Source organism: Gopherus flavomarginatus, chromosome 1, assembly GCF_025201925.1.
Source record: "Gopherus flavomarginatus isolate rGopFla2 chromosome 1, rGopFla2.mat.asm, whole genome shotgun sequence".
NCBI classification, from domain to species: domain Eukaryota; kingdom Metazoa; phylum Chordata; order Testudines; family Testudinidae; genus Gopherus; species Gopherus flavomarginatus.
This window is the reverse complement of record NC_066617.1, coordinates 263,346,329-263,366,096: the sequence shown is the minus strand read 5'-3', so window position 1 is coordinate 263,366,096 and position 19,768 is coordinate 263,346,329. Positions and strand designations below refer to the sequence as shown.

The 19,768-nt window shown below is 37.9% G+C and overlaps 1 protein-coding gene across 2 annotated transcripts in view; it reads left to right on the top strand.

The window, feature by feature from the left end:
- The window catches only part of MYO16 (myosin XVI), a 592,718-nt gene that overhangs the window by 192,532 nt on the left and 380,418 nt on the right, over nucleotides 1–19,768 (top strand). For both annotated transcript variants that reach the window (XM_050946813.1, XM_050946805.1), the window contains exon 4: nucleotides 4,669–4,812. In XM_050946813.1, the coding sequence (XP_050802770.1) occupies nucleotides 4,669–4,812 (144 nt within the window). The remainder of the gene's footprint in view (nucleotides 1–4,668; nucleotides 4,813–19,768) is intronic.

The window sequence follows — 19,768 nt, the reverse complement described above, 5'->3', positions numbered from 1 at the left end:
CCGTCTCTGCCTAGCACTCCTCCTTCTTGGAACACCATCCCATGGTTAAAGAATCCAAAGCCTTCTCTCTGACACCACCTACGTAGCCATTCTTTGACTTTCACAATTTGACGTTCTCTACTCAGGCCTTTTCCTTGCACAGAGAGGATGGACGAGAACACCACTTGTGCCTCAAACTCCTTTATCCTTCGTCCCAGAGCCACGTAGTCTGCAGTGATCCGCTCAAGGTCATTCTTGGCAGTATCACTGGTGCCCACGTGGAGAAGCAGGAAAGGGTAGCTATCCGAGGGCTTGATGACTCTCAGCAGTCTCTCCGTCACATCATGAATCCTAGCTCCTGGCAAGCAGCAGACCTCTCGGTTTTCTCAGTCGAGACGGCAGATAGATGACTCAGTCCCCCTGATGAGAGAGTCCTTAACCATCACCACCTCCTTCTCTTGGGAGTCGTGGAACCCCCGTCCCTAGGACAGTGCATCTCATGCCTTCCAATCGGTGGAGTCTCCTTCTGCTCCCTTCCCTCAGATGTATCATCTAGTCCACTCTCCACATTAGTACCTGTGGAGAGAACATGAAAACGGTTGCTCACCTGTATCTCCATTGCTAGTACATGGACGCTCCTCTTTCTTCTTCTGAAGGATGTGCTACAAAACCCCATTGTCTTATCATATTTCTGCTTGAGAGAGCCCTACAAAACCTAAGTGGCATTAAATGATTCAAATTTATGCTGGATTTGGAATTTTTTTGTATTTATTTGACAGTTTTTGCTTTGTCGACCTAGAGGACCACCTGCCTCTGTGTGCCACATGAAGTTCACAGTCTAAGGGCCAAATCCTGTGTGTGCAAATAATCCCTTTAAAATGTGTAGGGTTCTACTTATGTGAGTAAGAGAGCATGATCCTTTTTTATACACACATAACACAGTCCAAACATGATGTCCAGGACAAAGGGACAACTTTAAGCTTTGGCTTTGTTTTTAGGAGTATTCTGTATAAATGATGGATTATCACTGAAAGGCCTTACAGAAGAAGAAAGCTTTAAGGGAGAGATGAGTGTAGACAGACAATATAACTCCTTAATCTTTTCAATTTTCAAATGTAAGGTCCATCAAGTAAGAACCAAAATTTCAGCCAACATGTACCTTGCCAAAAACATCATTTGGAGAATAAGAAAAAGATTATTGAAAAACAAGTTTTCCCACAGTTAATTGGTAATCCCTGTGATAAATCAAGAGAGTTCAGTAAATATCAGATAGCACTTTTTTTCTAGAGAAAAAGATCCTACCTTCTTTGAAGTCAGTTGCAAATTGTCCATTGACTTCAGTGGGATCAGGGGGTCACCACTGGTACCCAGCCTTCATGTTCCCTTTTTTTTGAAGGCTGTGAGTAGCTCCAGGTCAGCTACCATAGCTGTTGGCCATTAGGCTTAGTTCTAAAATGTCTAATTTAGATACTTGGGCCCAAGTTTGTTACACAATTGTAACTCTGATTAATTTAATATGGTTTCATGAGTATAATAGAAGGCAGAATTTGGCCTCCTAAAAGTATACTACTATTTCAGTTTGGTTTGGAGAGACATATGTTTCCCATTTTACGTATATGGAGCACAGCAGCATTATCACACAGACATATTACAGGTACAGTGTAACCTTACTAAACTCAAGACTCTTGACTCTGTATATGGAATTCCAACTCTCTTCCCAACATCATTTTACATTTTTTAGCCATTCCTGTATGCTGTTGCCTTGCATCCTAAACACATGGTGCCTATCGACCAATGCAGTGCTGCCCATCTTCACCCCATTCATGTTAGGGGTTCTTGTGTCTTATATCTCAGAAGACCAGAAGAAAAAGAAGAAAAAAAATAATTCTCTTCTCTGGCCTTGTAATATTGTTGTTGTCCTTACTCACATGTGTCATAACATTTTTCCCAGATCTGGACCTTAGCGTCCAAAATATGGGTGTTAGCATGAAAACTTCCAAGCTTAGTTACCAGCTTGGACCTGATAACGCTGCCACCAGCCAGGGATTTATACAGTACCTAGCTCACCGTGGTCTCCCCAAAACCTTCCCTGGGGGACCCCAAGACTCAGATTCCTTGAGTCTCACAACAAAGGGGAATAAACCATTTCCCTTCCCCCTCCTCCCCTCCAGGTGTTTCCTCCCTGGGTTCCTGGAGAGATATACAGAAGCAAGCTCCGTGAATCTAAACAGAGGGACTCCACCCTCCCTGTTTCCAGTCCTGGAAAACACCAGTACCGAGAGAGCTAATCTCTTCCCCACCCCTCTTCACCCAGAGGGTATGCAAGGTCAGGCTAGTAAATCTAACACAAAGAGATTTTCCCCCTGACTTCTTCCTCCCACTAATTCCCTGGTGAGCTGCAGACTCAATTCTCTGGAGTCCCCACTAAAGAAAATCTCCAATAGGTCTTAAAAAGAAAGCTTTATATAAAAAGAAAGAAAAGGACATAAAAATGGTCTCTCTGTATTAAGGTGACAAATACAGGGTCATTTGTTTAAAAGAAAAAAAATGAATAAAGAGCCTTATCCAAAATGAATACAATTTAACACATTCCAGCAACTACACACATGTAAATACAAAAGAAAACAATATAAACCTTATTGTCTTACTATCTTTGTACTTACAACTTGGAAACAGAAGATTAGAAAGCCAGGAGACAGAAAGATCACTCTCAGAGCTGAGAAGGCACAAATACAAGACAAAGAACAAAGAACTCACACACCAAAACTTCCCTCCACCCAGATTTGAAAAAGTCTTGTTTCCTGACTGGTCCTCTGGTCAGGTGTTTCAGGTTACTCCTTTCCAGGTGAAAGAGACATTAACCCTTAGCTATCTGTTTATGACAACATGCCCCTCTGTGATTTAGGAGTCACCAACAAAAGTTCTAGGCCAAGATTTTCAGAAGTGATGAGTGTTTTGGAGCTTCCAACTTGAGGCATCTTAAAGGAGCCTGAAATTTGAAAAGTGTTGAGCAACTGCCCTCTTAAAATGACACCCCTTTAAGGTGTGTGAAGTTGTGAACCCAAAAAAATGAGTATCTCAAAATTGCTAATCAGATCTGAAAATCTTGGCCCTAGTTAATAGCCCCAAAGCAGTGTGTCTTGTAAGCAAGCTGTCCCACTCACACTTTAAAGCCAGAAGAGAACCTTCTCTAAGGATTTTAAGTGACTCTACGTGGCAACTCTTTTTAACTGCAGTTCTCAGGGAGCTGTCCTTTAGGTTTTTTGAGTTTAATGCATCATGCCTCATTACATTCAGTAGGTCTTGTGGGGCCTGTCACTACCTAAGTTAACACACAATTCTAAGAGAAGTGAAAACTTCATGCAGGGAGAAACATGATATACTGTAGAGTATGTAAGCTACTGTCTCGGTTTCGTGAATATTGTTAATTCATTTACAGCCAAATCCGGATCCCTTTGTAGACAATGGCTAAATGTGCATTGATTTCAGTGTGACCCAGATTTGTCCCTCTTTTAAACACAGTGCCAATACATCTGGGGATCAGTCATGCTACAAATAGAGCAGCCAACTTTATTTCAAGATTTTTAAAAAATATTTAAAGATTTGCTCACTGAGATTGTTTACATAGCAGTTTTTAAAATTTAACTGGATCTAATCTACTTTTTGTAAGGGGAAACAATGATCCTTGTGGATTCTTTGCCATTAGTATGAGAAATCTGCTCACTCAAGAACTGAACTGAAATATATATTTACCATAAAATATCATTCAAAAATGACTTACAATATAAAACTGTTTTATTTCCTTTTTCCTCCATGTCTTCTCCCCACTATTCCAAAAAGTGATCTATTTCTTTAATAAAGGCTGTGGAAGATGCTGAATTAAGAGCATTATTCACATTTTTCCAGATTGGCGTATTAATGTGCTTTAAACCAGCAATTGAGAATGGGACTTTCAGAAGTACTAAGTTTTGACCTAACTCCCATTGACATCAATGGTAGCAGAGTTCAGGCCCTAAGCTTTTTTGAAATTACCACCTGGAGCGTCCATTCTTTTGGGAGGCGCAGAATTGTTCCTTTGGCATGCCCAGTCAGTCAACCACTCTCTCTAACAAGGAAGCTAATTACAATTGATGATTTTTGTTGTGTGAAGTGGAGTAAGATTGCCAATTCATTTCACAAAGGCCACTGAACAAACATCAGAGTGCAATGATTATTTTATTTTTGTTACTACACATCTGGGCTGTTTTCAAACCCTGATGAACTAGAGGCAAAAGCTGTTGTAGTCCATTGTTTATGCCTGGAGCTGTGTCCCATCTGTAATTTGTTCTCTATGAAAATTATTAGGAAAGATCAGAACCCTGGTAATGATGTAATTTAATCAAGGGTAAATCCTGTTCTCTGTGTAGCTGTGGAAAGCCAAGCCTTCTGTAAATTTGGTGTAGTTCTGTTCCCTGGGCAATAGGGAACCTTGTGGATCTTACACTAGGAGTATGTACCCCCTGCATGTCACAGAGTTTATTTCCATGGATCCATCAGCTCCCTGCAGAAATGGAAGCTTAATCTTCAATACATTATCTGATCACTTTCTATGTTATGTAGAGAATAAACACAAACTGAAAAAAGTTTGTTGATAAATTCAGTTGTACCTTGAGCTAACCTCTGTGTCTAATCTTATCTTCTCTTTTTCAGTGTGCTCGTTATGACAATGCCTTTGCTGCAGAAATTCTGATTGACAGAGGAGTAAATGTAAATCATCAGGATGAGGATTTTTGGACATCAGTGCATGTAGCCTGTGCATGTGATAATCCTGATATTGTCCTGCTACTGTTAATAGTAAGTAAAACAATTCCGTGCATTGTGTTCTTGAAAATGAGACATAAGTATGCAAAAGTATGAGATCTGAAATGCTTGTGTGAAAGCAACATATAATATAACTAATCAGATCAGTGAGAAGAATATATCCATATGTCATGGTTTTCTCTTTCTTTCTTTCTTAGCCCAGGTCTATGGTAAGAAATTTTTCAGGTCTGTGAAGTGACTACAGTGTAAATATCATGTCAAGGGGTTTTGTATGTTTGTTTGTTTGTTTTTGGTTTTGTTTTGGTTAGGAGATGATGTATCTGGATAATAGGTCAGTCCCAAATGGGACAAGCAGATAATTTCTTTCTCTTCTCCCCATTGCTTGCTATTAAAGACCAAGCTGTCAGATCGTCCTATCAAAATTGTTTCTCAAAACCAAGAAGTATTTTTAGCATTCAGTTAAACTCAGTATTTATGAAGAGATGTCTGTGAATTTGATGAAAGTAAGAGCAATTTAATATTGATCTAACCAACCCTGAATCTATGAAAGAAAGAACGTTTTATGTATAATAAGTATAACAGACACTACATTCAGCCTATGATAGATAAGCACTTTATTCTTGTTAAGCCTTTTCTATTTCTAAGGGCCCAGACTTTAATCTTGGCACATGGTATTGCGTGGATATTGGCTGCTGTTTATCTTATAATGTAGTTTAAAGGGACAATATTGAAATTGCCCAAAGTGTGACCTAACTTTGTTTACTTGCTTATATCTATTTATAATGTCCCATTGTATTTTTTCTTAAAGTAAATGGTTTAATTCTATTTTAGCTAACATATCACTGTGAGCCCCACACATTCATCATTGTCCCTAGAATGACAACCCCATGTTTACAGGCAGTGAATGAAGGGAGGAACATTTTAGGAAAGCAACACATTTAGTTTGCAACTTGCAAGTTATTACAAACTATAGCAAGAAAAAAAAGTACTGTTTTAGTGGCCAATTCTTCAGGTCTACAAGTATGTTCACACAAAATCCTAAATTTTATAAAATGGGAATGTTTATTTAGACCCTTTTGAAATGCACTCATCCCTTGCTGTAGGCTATTGTGTATTATAAATACCACTAGAAAACTTACTCTAAAGCAGGGTTTCATAAACTGTTGAAAGCTGACTCTTATTTGAGAAAAATGACACTAATAGTGTCCACCCTATAACCCCACCATGTGGTGTTAAAGGCCTACCCATCTTAATTCACACATCTTTTGGACCCCATTGGCTAATCTCTCATACTCTCATCCATCCTTTGGAAATGCTAATACAGATTTTCATAATATTATAGTTCCTCTTCTGTTATATATGTGTTCATAAGCAGTGAAATGGTTAAGAGTGTTGCCTTAAATAATTGCCATCAGCATCTGTATTAGCACCTATTGAAATGAATGAGACAGTTTACACCTTTGAATTATTGTAGGTTCTCTGCAAACTCAGACAGGCAACTTTCTATCAGTTATTCTTGGGGCAATTTTGAAAAATTTCTTAGCATTCTTAACAGTGAGAGACTTACTTTCTTAATTTAAATCTGAGATGCTGAAGAATAATTAAGAGGTCTGTGTCTACACCCCATAACTAGTGCTTCATGACCCCATACGGGGGCATGCCCCACACTACCACAAACACTGCAGAGAATATCACTGTATTAATGTAGAGATTAAACCAATAGTGAACTAACCCACGTAACTCCCTGTTAGCTCATCTGCTTCCTAAATCAGAGCCCTTCTTGAAAGCCAAGAGAACAGATGAGCTTTGCAGTGTTTCTTATCAGTCAGCAGAGTCTAAATCTGTCAGATCAAGGTAGAAAGAGTTCTTGAGTGCAGGGATACTCTCAGTGAAAATATCCTGCCATCAGACCCTCCCATTTAAATTAGGGTATGTTAGGTTGAATGGCTTTTCTGATCTCAACTGCTATGGTATCTTCTGAGAAGGAGGTTTCTTACATAACCAAGACTACTGTATTTAGAACTTCATAGGTCAAAACCAGCATATTGAATTAGATCTGGAAAAAATGCAAATCGTGATGTACAGGTATAATGCATTCTATGAAAACATCGTGTCTAAGCAAGTAGAGTGTTGAAGTTTCCAAATGGTCTTCTGACATACTCCTAATATAGAGTATTCTAATAATCCAGTTTTTAGGTGACAATAGTATGAATGACTGTATTATGAACAAAATGAACTGCATCTGAACAAAATGATTGTAATATTCTTTAGAGGCTCAGTGGAATAATGCACTCCTTGCTACTACCTGAGCTTCCAGAACTAGCAGATGATCCAGTCAATCGTGGGTGACAAAAGTGGGAACACTCTCCTCTGTCCCCTATGTAGGGAGCTCCAAAAACTGTTGTTACTCCTTCCAGTTGCTTTCACCAACCCACCAGTGTTATCCCTTACTGATCTGAGTCTCACCATATCATTTCTTAGAATCTTGGTGAGCCTTAGCCTTCTGTAATTTCTGAATTCATTTATGATTGCTGTTTAACTCAAGTTATCAATGACATCTGACATCTGTTTGTGATTGGTCCCATTAAGTGCAACATGTATTATGTGTACTATTTTCTGGTTTTTTGTGTTGACTATATTATTATGTTCTTAAATCACAGCTGTCAGATATGATAGAGTGGGAGTTAGCCACTATAAACATTGTCATTAGTTTTGCCAAATACCTGGAAATCTTTGGCAGATGATATTTGCATATTTTGGACCAAGTTCACACCACCTTAAGTATAGGATAGTATAGGATAATACTATTTGTTGTGTATTCCTTCTTGAGAGTCCTTTAGTTTGAGAAGACCACTACATTGGCTAAAATTGAGAAGTTCATGTTGCAGAAGCAGTGAGCTGGTTCATGATCTTCAACACAAACTTTGATTGTGTCTAATGCTTACCCTTTCTCCATAGCCTGTTGTGTTGGACTCTTCAAGTTGAGAGATCATGGCCTAAGACATTGTGTATACATATACATAGATATGTATTTTCTTTTCTTCATGACTAATTTACAGTATAAGTAAGGAAATCTGAGTCACAAACAGTCAAGAGCATCTATTCTCCGATGAAATGGGTTAACAAAATCCTAAAATATCCTATTCTCAATTTGTTTCATTAGAGAAATTATGTCTTTTTGAAACAGGGCAATATTTTCCTTATTCAAGCCTGCCATTGCTCCATGGGTATGATTTTCAAAAATGCTCAGTATTATTTACTCCTAATGACTTCAGTGGAAGCAGAGTTAGGGCAGTGTTCAGCACTTTTGAAAATCTCACTTCTGCACCCTAGGGTTTTGCCTAGAACTACAGTAGAATACAACCCCCTTATTTCAAACACAGTCTATAACCAAAGTTCTTTTGCATCCCACATCATCCGTGTGCTTTGACCCTATTTATTACAAACCTTGCCTTTCAAAAGGTTTTGCACATCTCCTGAAACGTTGCAGCACATGAGGCTGTACTATAGTTGCACAAAACCAGAGTATTTCTGTAATTTTATATACACATATATATATTGGCAAATTCTGCCCCTTTTCTATGTACTCAGCACTCCTCAGGGCAGAATTTGGCCCACACTACTTAAATCACTTACTTTTTCTCCCAGGGTTGGGAATAATAAATATAATCTTGCAGAGGGAAATTGTAAGATGAGCAATAGTTTCTGAACTGTGACATAAATAATATGTTTAGTAACATTTCATCCAAGTGAAAATGGAACTAGAAATTGCAGGGAAGCTTTCGTTTCACATCTGAAAACCATGTTTATGTGAGCTTCTGATATTAATAATTTCTTTGCCTTGAGACTGGAGTGTTTCATGATCTGTGACTAATATGTAGTGTGGGACTGGATAATGTCCATATCAATTGCAGGCAACTTCTGTTTTGCCACAAATTTACAGTGCAGTTAAAAGAGTAAATAATATTGCATAAAACCTCATGAATTCCTTCATTTTGTTTTATTTTTTAAAAATTCCTTCTTGATTTATTTGACTAAGAAAACAATTGCAGCATTTTCTCTCTTAAAGATTGAATATGCAGGATATCTACAAGTGATAAATTCAAGGAGAAAAGCCCAATCCCTCCTCAACATGGACCAAATCCTGAAATTGTATCTCATGCAAGAATGTAATGGAGGTCAATGGGAAACTTGCCCAAGTAAGGACTTGAGTCCTAAGAAAACAGGGAAAGAGGGCCAACTATTTTCATAATTGTGATTAAGTTTCTCAACCCCCTATCTTGTACCCTACCTATTATACGCAGCCTTGCGGACCATATAAGTTCCAAAAGTGGATCAGGCCACAAAATGGTTTTCCCATCCCATGAGATTTTTATACTTTGAATTTTTTTCCCATCCTGAATCAGGACCAAGTTGAAATCTTGAAATTTTTTGTGAACAGATAATGTGAACATTTTTGGATTGGGTCAATCAAAACATTTCAATAATTTAATTTAATTTCAATTAATTCTAAATGTTTCATTTAGATATTTCGATCCTTTTTATTTGTTTAACATCTAGTATAAAATAACTAAAATTTTAAAATGAAAAGATGGTTAGAACTGAAAAATTAAACTTTTCAGAAATGCCAAAACAAGTTGTTTTGACAGTTTCAAACCTATTTTATTTTCTCACACAATTTTTTTTGAATTCAGAGATTCATCAAAACTGACACTTTCCTGCAAACAGTTTTGTTTTTGATAAATTGGCATTTTCTAACAAAAATAGTTTCCTCAGAAAACTCCTGGACTGTGTACCAGGCTGTCCTATTCTGGAACTAGGTCAGACAATGTAGAGAGGGAGAGGGGAGCCCCATGTTTTGACGGCAGAAATTCCAGACCTGTGGGTGACTGGGTATTCATGAAAACTCCATTCCCCCTCAGCAACTCGACTCCTAAGTGTCCGCACATTCCTCTCTTCCCATTGACCACTCTCTGAAGCTGCAGAGGCAGCAAGGGGAAAAGGAAGAGGGAATGACAAAGCAGGAGAGGCTAAACAAGAAAAATACTAACCTGCAGTTAGTTTCCCCCTGCCCCTCAGTCCCCACAGCAGGGTAATGTTCTAACCATAGGCCTCATGTATTCTCCATTTTGAAACTGTCAGCTAAGGAGGAGTTTTGGACAACACAGTCCCAAATAATCTTTCCTAGCTATAAAAGAGTTAAACAATAAAGAACTGTGCCCCAGGTCCACTGCTAGCACACGAGGAGATTCGTAGATCAAGGTAACACTGGTCTACAATTTTTGAGAAGTCGTCTGCTTCAGAGAAAAAAATGTGATATTTATTATGTATTTTGATGTGCTGAATTCAAATATGACAATTAAAACAACTGATTGGCTACTGTTTCTAAGATATTTAAGTTTTTACATTTTATGTCTATGTATATTGTGTAGATAGTAAAGTTTTAATCATAAATTGTAAACCTAGGTCTTTTCATGTGTTTATGGTTGCTTTACACGATAATATTTCATCTGTCCTGTTTAGGTAACACTTTAAAAATCAGCAAAAGGGTTATATAAATAAAATTTATTATGAAACAAAAGGCAAAAAATTATTATGTACATAGTTTAGTCCTATTCAGTGTCTACTCGGAACTTCTTGGCTTGTCTCTTGTATTCATTAAATGGAGCATCTCTTGTCACTGTCCAGCAATAGTCTGCAAGCATTGATGGGCTCCATTTGCCCTGATAGCCTGCCAGCAGATTCCACTGCTGTAGTCTGGATCCCAACAGCTCTGCCTTACTCTTGGGTAGTTCCAAATCCCTGACAAGGTCATTCAGTTCACCTTGTGTTATGAGGTGTGGTTCAGAGGAGGAGGATGGGAGAAAATGTGGGTCCTGTGACACTGATGGTTCAGGACCAGAAGTTTCATCCTCTTCCTCTTCCTCGTCTGACTCAAGTGACAATGATTCTGATGCATCAGGAAGCGGCAGTCCTTCTCCGTGGGGTACTGGGCATATAGCTGATGGAATGCTTGAATAATGCACAGTCCACTTTTTCTTCTTTGACACACCTTTCCCAACTGGAGGCACCACGCAGAAGTAACAATTGCTGGTATGATCTGTTGGCTCTCCAAATCATTGGCACTGCAAAAGGCATAGATTTCCTTTTCCTGTTCAACCACTGGCCAAGATTTGTTGCACAAGTGTTGCAGCATATGTGTGGGGCCCACCTCTTGTCCTGATCGCCAATTTGGCAGCCAAAATAAAGGTGATAGGCTTTCTTAACTATAGTGGTTATACTGCGCTTTTGTGATGCAAAAGTCACTTCACCACAAACATAGCAGAAGTTATCTGCACTGTTCACACAAGCACGAGGCATCTGTGCTCACTTTGGCTAAACAGAAATGTGTCCCTTTGCAATATCAAACACTGACAAATAAGAGAGCATGTCACTGTATGATTTCTAGAGCTGATATAGGGCAATTTGTTCAGCAGAGTGATGTAAGCTTCGTTATAATTGCATCATCCATGACTTCTAGGAAGAACATGATGCAATTCATATCATGTATGACGCAATACCAGCTTCAGGTTGCATCATTCATTGTTTTGCCTAAAAAGCAAGTACTGTCCAAACCCAGTCATAGATTTATTCATAGATCCAGTCAAAGATGTATTTTAGTCATTTCTGGTTTAAATTGAGATCCTTTCCCATTATAACTCACTTATCCTCCGCCATTCCCAAGTCAAGGGTCATATATACTGACTCAATAGCATATCTTGAAAACTAGAGCCAATCAACAATTTTAAGCATCATTTTTGTTCTCAGTGACCCAGAATTAGTAAAGTTGGACTACATTTATTTCAGAAGCATTTTGGCTGTAGAGCAGTGTAATCACTAACACTCAGATTGTTATATGTGAAAAAAGGGTGGGATCAGGCAGCTTTATAAAGATTTACCTGCCAGTTTCAGATGTGGAAATTTCCTCTTGGAAGGAACTACTTTTGCATAATGTTCTATGCAGGAGGTTCACAGAGCTTTCATGGAGCAGCAGACAGCAAGACAGCTGTGAGTCAAAGAGAGCCCTAAAGTTCCATTTCAGCCTCCTCTCCTTTGAGAACAGAGCCCCGTAGATTAAAGTAGCTATGTATACTTTTATGACTACAGTTAATTGAAATCTTCAGCAACTGAAGATAATGAAAGATATACGGATGATATCAGAAGTATCTTTTCTGTTTTGCCTCTTCCTTCCGAGTACTACACAACTAGATGTTATTGACAGCCATTCTGCCAATGTGGGCCATATCCCTTTTGCAATGTCTCTGAAGTTTGTGTTCAGCATATATTACAGGGATTGGCAACTTTGGCAGTAAAAATAGAAAACTGCAGTAAAAATAGAAAAGTCTTTTGGACATGTAATTACATGTCTCAGCAGATGTTTTCAATTTAAATAAAAATTAGTGAAGAAAACCCATGATAAATGTAACATATAATAAATACATCAGAGATCGACAACCTTTGGCATGTGGCCTGTCAGGGAAATCGGCTGGTGGGCCGGAACAGTTCGTTTACCTGCAGCATCCTCAGGTTCAGCCGATCGCAGCTCCCGCTGGCTGCAGTTCGCCGTTCCAGGCCAATGGGGGCTGCGGGAAGCAGCACAGGCCGAGGAATGTGCTGGCTGCCACTTTCCACAGCCCCCATTGGCCTGGAACAGTGAACTGCGGCCAGTGGGAGCTGCGATCGGCCGAACCTGAGGATGCTGCAAGTAAACAAACCATCCCGGCCCACCAACAGATTTCCCTGACAGACCGCATGCCAAAGGTTGCCGATTCCTGATGTATTATATGTTATATTTATCATGGGTTTTCTTCACTAATTTTTATTTAAACTGAAAACATCTGCTGAGACATGTAACTACATGTCCAAAAGACTTTTCTATTTTTACTGCAGTTTTTCCTAAATTTTGTGAATTGTCTTCAAATTAAAAAAAAATGTAGATTGCCCCAGACACTGTGCTTGGGTCTTGCTTGTGTTTTCTTACACTAGACACTTTTCTGCATCTATTTTGTATTATTTTAAATCACTAATACTCAGACTTCAGTGGTTCAGGAGCCAAATAGTGATCAACATTACCCAGAAGAGCCATAGTAGTGTGAATTCATTGTTTTATTTACTATAGTAGTATATATTCATATTTAAGCAGTATGATGGGAAATGTTAAGCATATTTCTAATAGTTTCTTTTTCTCACATTACTAGAAAAAACAGGAATTTAATCACTATCTGTCACCTGAGTGAATGTTGCTTTTGTTCAGCTGGGTTGTGTTACTTGGAATTAATGGACAAAATTCAGTTTTGGTTTAGGTGGTTAAGATGCTGTTTGCTTTAAAGGAATTGTATTGGGGCTATATTTGATCCAATATCTTTTAATAAAGAATTTGGGAAAACTGAGCTGCTTGTGAGTATATAAGACATAGTTATGCTTGAAACATCCTGAATTAGGTTTACAAGCCCCAAGAGCAGATCTGCAATGTTAGACAAGTTGTCTGAGTCATGTAACACCAAACAACACTGCAATTCATTTGGGCATTTTTAAAGTGCCCCTTGAATGAACAGGCATACTTCCAACGTTGCTGACCTCCTGCTCTGCAGATTTCTTGTTTCCGCCATGAGAACAGACCATCTCACTTATGAGTAATGCAGCACTGAAAAGCAAATGGAAGGAATGGTGTAAAGAGAATATCAAGTACTTTTTAGGCTTCAGTGACACTGGAATATGATTTATCCTCCGAAGAGAAGATTTTGATATATTATTACTTGCTGCACAGTCTTTCAGTTTAAAGGATATTTTTTACAGAACTCTGATACTACATGTATGTAGAAATGATCCAAAAAAATTGGGCATGACATTTGTGTTTGCATAAGACAAAAGCCAGCCCATGAGCAGATTTGGCATTTTCTCTTCTAAAATAGTTTTACAGACAGTTGGCCAAATCAATCCCTGGCATGAGTGAGTGCAACTCTCATTGATTGCATTGAGAACAATCTGACATTCATAAAACATTTCTCATCCAAATTGATCAAAAGCTTTTTACAAAATCTACCAAGCAATTGTACAGGGTCTGATTTTTCACTTAAAGGCTGGTCCACACTAGGACGTTTTGACACTTTAACTATACTGGTATAGTTAAAGTGTGTGTGTGGGGGGAAATCCCCCCTCTCAACAACATAGTTATACTGGCAAAACGTTTACATTTTAAATCTTTACATTGAGGCTCACCATTTTTTCACCACTCTGGTGGTAAAGGGGCCATAAAGTGTTAATTTGAAATTACATTTACACCCATTTTTAGATCTTCTTAAAAGTTGAAGTGATGAAAAGGACCATTAGTTTTAAATGAGAATAAGGCCCACAGACTATAAATATTGTAATCATGTATTGTAGCCCATTATTAGAACCCAGCTAATTTCTGCAGTGAAACTCTACAACTTCACAACAGGAACATTACACGACTGGTTAAAATAGTAAGTAAATTATACCATATTTAATTGAAACTAGAAAAGAAATTTAGTTAGGCAGAATGTGATTATTTAAGTTGAAATTTGGTGAGCACTTCGAGCTTACACATCCCAGTCTTACAAAAAAGTATTATGGGATATTTAATTACCATAAGTGGTCCTGTTGTATATCTCATTAAAGGACTGCATCTCCAGAAGCACATTATTCTGAGCACTGTGCTGGAATAATGTTGCAGTGCTGATTAAGAAAGCAGAATGTTGTCTCTTGAATAACAGCACCATTTCCTTCATCCTGTAAGTGTGTATGGATATCTCGTACCAACCTACTCTGATTTTGCTTAGCTTGTGAGAGCTGATAGGTTTATACTCTTATTTAGGTAAGGAAAGCTGAAAATATTTTTTTTTAAACCACCGGCACATTGGCAAACGCCATAATAATGTGTTGTATTTAACTGGTCAGATTTTGCTGCAGTGATAATATTGGCTGAGCATTTTAAAACTGACTGTATGTTTCATGTGTGGTATTTTGTTCCCATGTTGCTCATTAATGAGCACTTCCCTGTCAATTCCCTATCTATTTGGAAATAGCATTTTATATTACATACAGTAGGCCAAATTCTGCAACCCACATATGCAACTCTTTTGACTTCAGTGTGACTGAGAGCATTGTTTGGACAGTTGCAGTATAATGGATCTGACTAAAAGCACCAAAATAGGATGAATCCTGGCAAACAATGATCAGTGATCACAATATTATGTGCTTTAGGATTAAATGAAAGATAAAATGGAAATAAGAAGAAAACACTTGAGTTTTTCAGCACATACTTTTGGACTACAAAACTTGCTGCAGTATAAAAGTTATATGAAGAGCTGCAGGACATATGGTGTGATCATGGGGATGTGTGGATGTAATTATTCTACATGTGTTTCATAATTATACAGAAGTAATGTATTGCAGGAGTTAAGAATTCTCATTATTTGTGTAATATATGAATGAAATCACATGGAATACCAGCTAGATATACAATGATTGTGTGCAGGTTTCCATGTTATAGTATCAGGGATTAAAAGGTGTGTGGGAAAAGATGATTATAAAAAATGAGGAGCTTGTTAGAAATATCACACCTAAGAAAAATATTAGCAAATAATATTTTTTAAAAAATAATCTCATAACAAGCAGTAGTAACAAGTAATCAAGAGAAAAGAATATAATTAAGAAATAAACATTTTTCAAACAGAGAGAAAGTTAAAGGACAGGAGACAGTAGGACCATTGACGCTCAAGAATAGGAAGTAATTGATGGTAACCTGAGAGTGATATTTAGAGGATGAGTTAATTCATTGCCTCAGCAGCATTTGTAAGAGAAGCTGGTGTTGTGGTTCATTAACTGGATAGGGAGTCTTCTCATAGTAGGTATGAGGAGGGAGACATAAGTGTGAAATGCTAAACATTGTTCAGTTGTGCCAGTGGAGAAAGTGGTGTAATTAATCATTGACAAAATGGACAAGAATAAGAAAGGAAAATTGGGGTACACCGATCTATCTTTTGGTACAGTTTGCTTTTAATTCTGTTCTATGAAAAGCATAACTTAAGTTATTGTATACTGCTCCTGGTGGCACTCACACTGTGCCAGAGATTAGACTATCAAGTGATAGGAATATTAGGTGATCCAGTAGTTAGGGCACTAGCCTGTGACTTAGGAGCTGTTGGTTCAGTTCCCTGCTCTGTCATGAACTTCCTATGTGGGGAATTGTTCATCTCATTTAGTATCCCTATGCCTTAGCTCTACATCTGTAAAACAGGAGGGTAATAGTATGTCTTACTTCTCAAGGGTGTTCTAAGGAAAAATACATTAACTATTCTGATGTACTCAGATGTTAAGGTAATGGCATATAAATATCTTATATAGACAAACATGTGAAAACTTCTAAGGCTTGAAGACATCTAAACACATTCCCCTTTGTACCTACCAATTTCTCTCTCACCAAGCTCAGAATACCAAAAATATGGCACTAAACATTTCATTTGGATAGAAGAATATTGTGTCTTGACAGTTTAGGATATGAGCATTAAGTAGGTGATATATGTGGAAAGATCCTCAGGCAAAGTGTAAAGTTCCTGGGAATTGAATTTCACCACTCATGTTAGAAAGGGGAAATCTTTGTGAAGAAGGAATGCTATGCCCTTACTTTTTGTATTGGAGAATTCTCACAAGAACCTAGCCAACCTTTCTTCTGTTAGCTTCTCATAGATCTCGTTTGGAAGATGAGTCTTTTGCAGCAATTTGTGGATATATCTAGTTTTGAAGAGATCTAGAGGCCCTGGTTTTTATTATTTATGTTTTTACTGAAAATAACACCTTTTTAAAGCCACTTTTGCAACTAAACTGTTCAAGGAATTTTCAATTTTGATTAAAAACTGAAATGTTGTTTTTTGTTTTTCAACCAGCTCTCTGTCTAGGCATTCCTTTATTCCTCCATCACCAAAATGCTGCCACCTCAGAGAAGAATGCAACAGTCATTTTAAAACTACTACAAACACTGTATACAATGGTATAAGAACAGGAAAGGAAGAATAATATTTCTTTAGTTAAGTCAAATGGTATTTTATGTTGGTGGAATGTATACATTACTCATATTGGAATTATGCCAGAACACAAGGGTAAAGGCCCATACTTAAGGGAAAAGTGCCAAAGAATTCTTTGTGACCACAAGTTGTCAGTGTAGTATATTGTGACACTACAGTTAAGTGCTGTGAATCTGTGCTACTACCTTACCCTTATGACTCAGAGGCAAACCTGTAGCCCAGCAGGTTGTGCTTTTGGAGGTACATATTAAACCTGTGACTCAAAGTAAATAATACTCTGTGTGCATTGATCCTAACATATTGTATTTTTGACAAGAGTGGTTTAATTGCTGGGTTTACCTGCTAATGGACTTTTTAAAACTTTAGAAACCACACCAGTTTTACATAAAGATGGAGAAGATGGGTAAATGTTTTCAAATTTCAGGTAATAGCAGTAGGAGTGTCAGGGTTCCCTCCCCACTCTGAACTCTGGGGTACAGATGTGGGGACCTGCATGAAAGACCCACTAAGCTTATATTCCACCAGGTTAGGTTAAAAACTTCCCTCAAGGCACAAATTTCTTGCCTTGGAATGGTATCGCTGCCACCACCACATCCCTCGCTCATGCAGCTTCCTGCCACCCCCATTGGCCTGGGACAGTGAACTGCAGCCAGTGGGAGCTGCGGTCAGCCGAACCGGTAGACATGGCAGGTAAACAAACTGGCCCAGCCTGCCAGGGTGCTTACCCTGGTGAGCCGCATGCCAGAGATTGCCGACCCCTGATCTAACACATTTTCTTGCTATTACTTACTATTTCTCTAATATTAGATGTAACATTTCAGTACGAGCTGGATTACTTGCTTGGTCTCTCTTTGTTTCAGAGAGAACACACACAGCACAAAGCAAAAACCTTCCCCCAAAGATTTAAACGTATCTTCTCCCCTTTGAGTCAGGTGCCAACCAGGTTATTTGAGCTTCTTAACCCTTTACAGGTAAAGGAGGGATTTTATGCTACCCTTATCAGTATGTTCATGACAAGAAGTAATCCACCAGAACCAAAAGTTTGATGTTCTGTTACATTTGGTTGGTTTTAACATTGCAGATACCCTTGAAAACATAGAAGAATAAAAACAATGGTGGATATGGTAAAATTATGGCTAAATAGTAAGAGTTATTTTAATCATAAAAGTATGTTGTATTTGAAAGGCAAATCTTTGGACAAATAATCCACAATGAGGGCATAGGATCTGTATCTGAGTCTCTTTGCACAAAAGAAATTAAACTCCTTTCTTTCAATGCTCCCTTTGTCCTAGGAGTGCCACAGATTTTGAAATTCTTCAATACTTTAGCTTGAATTCTCATTTACATAAACGTCCCTTCACACCGCTCTGGTAATGTAACAATCTTAAAATGAGTGCAAATTACACTTGTTACCCACTTTTAGACCCCTCTACATTGCCAAAGTATCTGAGAAATGGTGATTTTTTGTTTGTTTGTTTGTTTAAAAGGCCACAGTTGTAAAAAGTTATTACATGTAAGCAGCATTGTAAAAGGAAAGACCAGGACAAATAACATCTACTTGATATATTTTGTAAAAAGTCAAGGAAGTGTCCTAAATTTTGCAGAACCCTTTCATAAGATACTTGCAGGGCCTCTCAGATTTGCCTAAGTACTGCATTTTTATAGCTTCATATGTGAGAGATGCTTGTTATTAAAGGTGTATGAAGAATTTAACAATTAGAAATGATGATCAAGATGCTTTTCAATACTGAATTAGCAGAAGGTCTTCTTAATGTGGAAGGTGTCAAATGGAGGAAGGATGAAGAAAAGATTTTTGGCCTCTAATAAGTGGTTTGCCTCTAGAGTTTATTTGAAGTTATACTGGGCAGTAAGGTGAGTGAGATAGTGTTAGAAATGATGAGGTCCTGAAACAATGGGACAAAAAATGAGAGGCCTTGTGCATCCATACACTGGTATTTAGTTACCTTGACTTATAAACATTACCATAAAAAAGGAATACTTATTTGGTGCTCGAGGAACTCCTGAAAATTTCTTAAATGTGCAAGCATAGATTGTACTGTTTCTCTGTCCTCCTCTTCTACCCCCTCCAACCATTAACCAAGATTATACATAGCAATCACCAATCACTTAGCAGCAATACATAAACAAAAATCCCATCACACTTAAGGTTTTAAAGATCCCTCATCATTGCCTTCCCATCCATTCATGGCTAGGAGCAATAGGGAAGTAATATCCAAAGCTGAGAAGAAAACTGCTTCAGCAAAAACTGGCTTATGCACTGAAAGTAGGTGATTTTGGTAAAGGGTAACAGTGCAGGGTTAATGGAGATAATAAAGAAGTTTGCAGAAGGGTTAGTTAAAAAAGCTCATGTTTGTTTACGTGTACCTTTGCAGTTTCTTCAGTTAAAATAACAAGAGAGGAGAAACACATAGTGGAACAGAAGTCCTAAATTTAGAATAATTGGTGTAGACTTTGTCTCTGAAAATGAGGAGCTAATTCAATTCAGTGGACAACAGTGTAAACTAATGAGACTGGGATACAAAATGAAGCATAGGCATTAAAGACTTAAATTGAAGAATAATGAAAATCTGTAGGGTTTCTTTGGGGGGGGTTAGATAATGAATTTCTTGGGAATGGAGGTTGTTGGTAACTCTGAACAAAATGTTATGGTTTTTGTTTCAAAAATTTACAACTGAACATTGAGTTAATACAACTCTGAAATTTTGCCGTGCAGAAGAAAAACACTGCTTTTAATAATCTTAATTTAAATGAAACAAGCACAAAAACAGTTTCCTTCTCTTGTCAAATCTTTTTTAAAAACTCTCTTTTTTTTAGTAGTTGTTTAACATGTGTGTCTGTGTGTGTGATTGCGTACTTCTGGTTCCAAATGAGGTGTATGGTTGACC